Raw genomic sequence first — 7,910 nt, forward strand, 5'->3', positions numbered from 1 at the left:
AGAACAGAATGGATGGGCCTGTTGGTCTGATCCAACTCTTCATGTGCAGGAGGGGGCCAAGTGCACTTCCCAAGGCAAGGTGCTCTCTCATCCCACTCAGATGTGCTTCCATTGTGGGTGGGAGATTGTAGAATATGGGCCTCACCCTCTTGCACCTCTCCAAATCCAGATGAGACAGGCTTGCCCACTCATATTTCACAGCTTGAAGCAGGGACATGTCTGATGTTTAAAAAAACAAATTCAGAGCCAGCTCCATGGCACATGGGAGGCAGCTGGATCATCAGGATGCAGAAAGCTCTGATGTGTGCTGATCCCCAAAGATCCACATGACTGTCAGACCAATGTGAACAGCCTAATTGGTGTGGCTTCCAGGCCATGGCTGGAATGTGGGTCTGCAGTTGGAGGAGGAGTATCCTGCGCAGGAGAAGAAATAGCACTTTTGCGATTTTCCCCAAGCCAGGATGTGTAAAACTGTCACCTGGACATGCATGCCTTTGGCAGCCAACACACAGAGAGCTCCTGGTTGTGTCCTTGGGTGGCCTGGGTCCTCTTCCTTCTGGGCAAAAGCAGGTGAGATCCAGGTTTACAGGGCACTGATTCCCCCGTTCTCTCTCTCTCACCCCCCCCGCCCCGCCCTTGTTCAGAGGCCATTGCCTTCAGTTGTTTCACAGAGCTTATGAAGCGGATGAACCAGAACTTCCCCCATGGAGGCGCCATGGACACTCACTTTGCCAACATGAGATCCCTCATCCAGGTAAAGAACAGGAACTCTTCCAGTTCACCCTTTCCATGGAGTGTTCACCATGATCTGCTTGTCAGAGGCTTATGCAGAGGTTAGATCAGTGGTTCCCAAATTAGGAGGCAACCTCCCACCCATCTGGCCTAGGGAATCCCCCACTAACAGAGCCTCCATATTATCTGGATTGAGCTTCAGTTTGTTGACTCTCATCCAGTCCATGACCGAGGCAAGACACTGGTCCAGCACTTCCACTGCCTCACCTGCAGATGTAATGGAGAAGTAGAGTTGTGTGTCGCCAGCATACTCCATAACGCCGGAAAACCCAACTCAGTAGTTTCACCTTCCCGTTAGTCATTCATTTACCCCACACTTTCCAGTCCATTTCCACACAGCTTTCTAAACCAGAAAATTCCATAACATGAAATTGTTGGGCCACGCTGACAGCTCATTTTCTGACTTCTACAGTGTCTCACATCGTCTTTGGATAGACACTTCTTCACAGTCTCTCCATCGCTTTCTGTTGTTTGCTTCCTGCATCCACATGAGTCCTACTGTTAGTTTTAGATTGTCCATTCACCGCACAGGTGGTCTTCTGAAATTGTATGGCCTCTGTGTTTGCTTTATTCCATTTTCCTGAGCCATCTCTTGCTACATGTCCAGTGCATGTGCATTTTAACTGCAACATTTCCTCCCATATCCATAAATTTGGATCTTTGCTGTATCCTGTTTTTAGTTTTTCTGGCTTTTAAAAATATTTCTAACTTTGCACATTCCATGGCATGTTGAACACTTTCAAATCCAAGGAAATATTTTCATTTTTCACTATGAAGCTCTTCTTAGTCTACTTTAATTATGCAAACCTCAATTTGCACTGGAATCCCACCCTTGGTTACTGTTTGGGGTAACAAGCTCCTTGGTTTTTGCCTTGGGGCCCTAAGGAGGGGTGCCATGCCCTCCACATGCACACCCCTGGAAAGAACCCAGTGCCTTTAATCAGTAGAAATTCAGTTGTTGAAAGCTCCTCTCAGAGACACATTCTGCCTGCTGTTAGGCACAATACCTGTGCAAGGAAAAGAAAGGGTGGCAGTGTTGCTTAGGTTCTCTGCTTGATACTTCCATGTCCTGTGAAGCTCTTTGAAAAGAGGTCAAGGGAGTATTGAGCACCTTGCTGCATGTAGGATGTGGGGGTTTTGTGGCGGAGGGGGGGGCAAATGTGGTTTTCTTGCAGAAACAAGATCCTGAAGCTTTTGCTTTTCTGGTAGATTTTAGACTCTGAGCTGTTTGAGCTGATGCATCAAAATGGCGATTACACGCATTTTTACTTCTGCTACCGCTGGTTTCTCCTGGATTTTAAGCGAGGTGCGTTGGGGGTATGGGGTCTGCATCTGCATTTTGACTTAAACACATCTTTTAACACTAGCTGGAGCAGCATGAGTTGCCCTGGTAGCATCCTGAGGACAGGAGTTGGGAGAAGGTAAAATATAATTGCCCTTCTTTGTCCCTCCCCCCAATTTTTTCCTGGTGTCCTCTTTGAGGTTTGCTGCACAACACTGTTTGCTGCAGAGAATTCTGGGATGGGGGTCACTTCTGCATTTTAGGGTTGCCATATTTTAAAGAGGAAAAAAGAGGACACATTTGCTGACTTCTACTTTTAACTATGGATCATTATGATGACTCTCATTTTACATACCCATGAAAAAGAGGACGTGTCCTGGAAAAAGAGGGCATATGACAACCCTAGCTTTGGTCGCTTCAGATGGCTTCAATGACTGTTCTTTTTTTGTTCCTGTTTTCTAACAGAGCTAGTTTACAATGATGTCTTCTCTGTCTGGGAAACGATCTGGGCAGCAGCACAGATCTCCTCGTCTCATTATGTCCTCTTCATTGCTCTTGCCTTGGTGGAGGTTTATCGGGACATCATCCTGGAGAACAACATGGACTTCACAGATATCATCAAGTTCTTCAACGGTACAGATTGTAATGGGCTAGGGCTGAAGTTGAGGACACTTTTCTGTCCCAAATGACTGCACTGCAAAATCTGTGCCCCTCAGGAATAGGCACCAAGCCAGCCTCCAGGAGTCCTGAGCCAGGGACTTTGAGGTTGAGCTGCCTTCTGACCTCTGTGCAGGCAGAGAGAAATGTTGGCTTGTTCTCTGCTGCACTGCAGTACCACCACCAAAGCAGCCCAAAAGGTACTCTTTAGGGATCCGTTGCTGCCGGGAGGGACTTCCATCAAGCTGTAGACTTTGGCCTTAGTCTGAGCAATCTTTCACTTACATGCAGACTGAGCTACAGTGGTACCTCGGGTTAAGTACTTAATTCGTTCCAGAGGTCCGTACTTAACCTGAAACTGTTCTTAACCTGAAGCACCACTTTAGCTAATGGGGCCTCCTGCTGCTGCCGCGCCGCCAGAGCCCAATTTGTGTTCTCATCCTGAAGCAAAGTTCTTAACCTGAAGCACTATTTCTGGGTTAGCGGAGTCTGTAACCTGAAGCGTATGTAACCCGAGGTACCACTGTATTTGACTTCTTGCTGAGCTCTTTTTTGCACCATCTTCTTGCTTTCCTGCCCAACTGATATGCATGTGTGTTGTGAATGTCCTCTGTATCTTGCACATGACATACAGATCCTTTTTTTTTAACTAGAGATGCTGGGGATGGAACTTGCGGTGTGCTGAGCATGGCCTCTCCCACATAGTTGTGGTCCCTTCCCAAAGGTGTCCCTGCAGGATGCCTGAGTGTGGGGATAGAGACAAGGGCAGAGACCTCACCTTGTTTTCTTTGAACCTACCCTCTCTTCTTCCTCCATTTTGCTTGACCCTTCCTTCCTTCCATTCCAGAAATGGCAGAGCGGCACAACACTCAACAGGTCCTGAAGCTGGCGCGGGACCTTGTCTACAAAGTCCAGACACTCATTGAGAACAAGTGATTTGAGAGAACATCTGCCCTGGAGGAGGAAGGGAGACTGAAGCAACCCTTGTGTACATTTGGAGGCTGGACTAGCGCATAAGGCAGAGTGCTAGAGAGGGAGCATGCCTCTCCCCATCAACGTGAGCCAGTCCCTGGAGAGGCAGTCTCCCAGCCAGTCATTCCACCGTTTGCATGGGCTGGGTGTTTTCAGCCACTGCCTGCTGGCTCTTCTGTTTCCGTGATGACAATTAACCAAAGAACTCACAAGCTCTGCCTCCTTTCTCATTCAGGTAGGATGGAGCTTGACTGGCACAAACCTTGCCTTGAGGACAGAGGTCAGTTGTTAGGTGGGTGGAAAGGGTGTGGCTGTTTATTGGGATGTTTGGTTTTATTACCTTCTGTTCCTGTTTGGAAAGGTCAAGGTGACAGCTTTGAAAAGGGGTGGCTGGGATCTGTCAAGATCTTCCTTCAGAGAGAATATTTTAAACAGCCAGCATTTTTCCTTCCCCTATCACCTCCAAAATGTGCAGGTCGGGATCTAACTCTTGGCCCTTTAATCAAAAGGTGAGGCTTTGCCGAGGTCATCCTTTTATGGGGAAGCTTTCTCACCTTCTGAAGGGTGCCAGTTGAGGCCATCTCGCCACTGAGGTTTCTGTTCTCTTCCTGATTTTCCTGAAATTTTCTGTAGTGCCCCAGATCGCTGTCACCATATTTCTTTAGGAAACCGTATAGCAGACTGAGACCAGGCTGGCCTATTCCATCCTGCTCTGTGGGGATGCTTGCCATTCTTTGGCCTTGACCAGGGCCTGACAAAAAAAACATGTTCTCCAACCCAGCACATTTTTTGCTGGACTGAGGACTTAAGCATCCTGCTTTTCTATCATGAGGTTGCAAAGCCATCATGTATGTCCAGGGCCTTGATGGCATCTCGTTGAAATTTTTCTCTCGCTTCTCTCTTTCTGCCCTAGATGGCTCCTTTGTTTCAAAGCAGAAAGCACCCGATGGTTGCTCTGGTCCAGCCTCAGGAGTTTCCTCTCTTCAACACTGAACCTTGGAGGTTGGGCTCGGCCTATTAACACACACACATACACACACACACACACACACACACACACACTTTGCACCTCTCCTTCACATTGTCCTTCTGAATGATGTGGTAGTACAGGATACAGGATACTTCTTGGAGAAAGTCTATAAACACTTACTAGAGGAGGTAAGCCATCCTTCCCCAACCTAGTGCCCTCCAGATGCTGTTGCGCTCCAACTTCCAATATCCCCCGTCTGCCTGGCCAATGGTCAAGGATGATGGGAGTTGTAGTCCAACACCACTTGGTGAGCCCCATGTTGGGAAAGGCTGATGGAAATGGCAGTCCATGGAGCTGATCCTGTGACTCCTCTGAAGTTCTGCCTCTGTGTTGTCTCTGCTCAGCACCAGATTAACCAGTCTTCTTAGCACTCTAGTGTGAAGTAACAGTGAGGACAAATATTTGAATTGGTCTGTGTTAAAAATTCAGGTGTTCTTTTTAAAAGAGAAGGAGAAAGAAACAGAGTGAAATTAAATGGGTTTCCTGATTTTAAAAAATCTCCTGAAAAGGTTGCCATCATCTCTAAGTGAGTGGCTATATTTTGTTTGGTTGTTGTTGTCATGAAAAGGCCTTCCTCGTAGCCAGTAAATGCTCCTCCCTCTCACTCCAGAGGACTAGTCTCTTAAACAGTGCTGCAAAATCCATCCCACCCACCCTGCTGGGTCTCTGTGCTGGCTACTCGTACTTCCATGCTAAGCCCTTCCTATTCTTCTTTCAGGAGAGTGTGGTCAAAGAGCACCGCTTCCAAAGTGAGTAACCCTTAATGACCTCCATCCTTAAATTGGGAACGGGGGTTCAGTCCTTGGCAGCTGCACTTCAAAGCAGGGAGCTCTGTCTCAACAGTACACTCAAACTGGTTTAACTGTCCTGGCTTCCCTATGCAAAGCCCTGGGGATTTGAGTTTGGAGAGGGAGCTGCTGACCTCGCCCAAGCCCATTAATTTTGCCCTTCCCATTTGGCGCCCAAGCTGTAAGTCCCATGCTTCCATCACTGGCTGTGCAAGGAGGCCATGCCAAGTGGACCAGTAGTGCAAACTGGATTCCTTGCCCCAAACAAGTTCAGCTTGGAGTTCCCATGGCCTTTGGTGGCTGGTTGGACTTCCACAAAGTGGTAGGGCACTCCCTTTTTCTGGCAAGTGTTAAAGAATCAGGCACCGCCCTCCAAAGCAGACATAGGCACATCCCAGGCTCAGCCAGATACTAAAGCACAAGAGAATCGTGCCCCTGGGCAGTGGTGCCAAGTGGGCTTTTGCCCCTTTGTCCCCATAAGGAAGGGGAACAGTTACAAAACAAGTTACTTCCTCCTGTTCTGGAGCTGATCTGCCTTACTACTTCTACCCCCTGAGCTTTTTCTGGGAGATGGCAGGGCAATGTGGTATTTTAAGGATAAAGTTTGGGACTGAAGGATCCATGCAGTCCATGGGGTGGGTGGGTGTACGTACATGTTGCTTGTGCTGGGCTTTTTGACTGTGGATGCTAGTGTTTCCACCCTCCTTTCTTAAAAGCACAAACTTGATCTAGTGACCTGTTTCTGAAAGATAAACCTTTCCACTTTGGAAAACTCCAAACAAGAGAATTAAGCAGGCTGACTAGCCCTTTTCTACAGGGCAGTGTCCTTGCCAAGCAAGTTGTGAGGAGCCAGCTGCCCTGGAGATGGCAGCGAGAAATGGTATGATGCAGTGGAAAGAGCATGGGACCTTGACTTGCTTTGAATTTTCGCTCACCCTTGAAGCTGTTGGTTGGTCACTTCCTGCCCCTCCAGCCTACTTCACAGAGTGACCGTGAGGACAACATGGTCCATCTTCTCTATTTATTGGAGGAAGGGTGAGATGCAGTGCGTAGGCTGCATCTGCAGGGGATTTTTGATGTTGTCTTTGTTTTTGACACTATGAGAAGCTGTATCTAAATTTTGAGAAGTAGTTTCTAGTATATAACTTTGCAATTGTTAGCACAAGGGTTTTCCACTCCCATGTCACACTCTTGTTTTCAGAGCAATGCTACATCACCATGAACTCATTGCACTCACCCCTTGGGGTGACCTTTTAGTTTTTCTGAAATCCCTTTTAAAAAATGGTTTTGTTTTAAAAGCTAGCCGAGTAATCAAGCCAAGCACTTTCTGCCTATGCTATCAGAGAGAGCATATTTTGGCCATTTGATAGCAGTCTTGCTTTGTGTGTGTGTGTGTGTGTGTGTGCGCGCGCGCATGTGTTTTAAGGGGAGCACTTTTAAATGCAAAGAAAATGTTATTTATTTACAGGTCTTTATTGATTCTCTCTGTGCGTCCTGAACTCTGTGTACGTGAAGCATTATGCAAACAAATACATTATTTTCTCAATGTCGCCAAACATATCTTTTAAATGTTGATCAGGAAATTGTTTGTGTGTGTGTGTCTATATCTATATATTATAAAGATACAAATATTATATGTACAGTATAGAAAATATATATGTGAGTTAGGCAGGGCACTAAGAAATCATTGCTTTTAAGAAAAGCGTTTTGCTGCTCCTCAGATGCCAAAATTCTTTGAGTGTATTGGGAGTAGTAGTGGAGGTTTGTTGCTGTTCTGTTGCACGTCAGAGGATAAAGACAGATAATAGTTTGCAAGAAAAAGTGGCTTCATTTCCTATGGGGTGTAAAGTGATATGTCTCTCTCATCCCATCACCTTGCCAAAGAGACTTGGCAGGTTTCTGAATCCCTATGAAAAAAATTGTCTAGTAGCATCTTAAGGTAAAGGTAAAGGGACTCCTGACCATTAGGTCCAGTCGTGGCCGACTCTGGGGTTGCAGCGCTCGTCTTGCTTTACTGGCGGAGGGAGCCGGCGTACAGTTTCCGGGTCATGTGGCCAGCATGACTAAGCCGCTTCTGGCAAACCAGAGCAGCGCACAGAAACGCTGTTTACCTTCCTGCTGGAGTGGTACCTATTTATCTACTTGCACTTTGACGTGCTTTCGAACTGCTAGGTTGGCAGGAGCAGAAGGGTCGGCAGTTCGAATACCCGTGACGGGGTGAGCTCCCGTTGCTCGGTCCCTGCTCCTGTACCTACCACAGCACCACCCACATCCCTTATATAGATAAGTAGAGGGTTTTAAAGGAGGATTGGACAAATTCATGGAGAATAAGGCTATCAATGGTGTTTGCATAGTTCCTATATGTCCCTCCTTTTCAACTGGGACTTAA

At 47.1% G+C, this 7,910-nt stretch overlaps 1 protein-coding gene across 1 annotated transcript in view; it reads left to right on the forward strand.

Annotated features, from left to right (window-relative positions):
• SGSM1 (small G protein signaling modulator 1) overlaps positions 1-7,432 on the forward strand; it is a 76,444-nt gene extending 69,012 nt beyond the window's left edge. Inside the window, exons 22-25 of the mRNA XM_081884584.1 lie at positions 645-754; positions 2,002-2,098; positions 2,540-2,707; positions 3,579-7,432. Coding sequence (XP_081740710.1) covers positions 645-754; positions 2,002-2,098; positions 2,540-2,707; positions 3,579-3,667 — 464 coding nt within the window. The 3' untranslated portion in view covers positions 3,668-7,432. The remainder of the gene's footprint in view (positions 1-644; positions 755-2,001; positions 2,099-2,539; positions 2,708-3,578) is intronic.
• The last annotated feature ends 478 nt before the right edge of the window (positions 7,433-7,910 follow it).

Source organism: Podarcis melisellensis (assembly GCF_964234715.1).
Source record: "Podarcis melisellensis genome assembly, chromosome: 13".
Classification (NCBI taxonomy): domain Eukaryota; kingdom Metazoa; phylum Chordata; class Lepidosauria; order Squamata; family Lacertidae; genus Podarcis; species Podarcis melisellensis.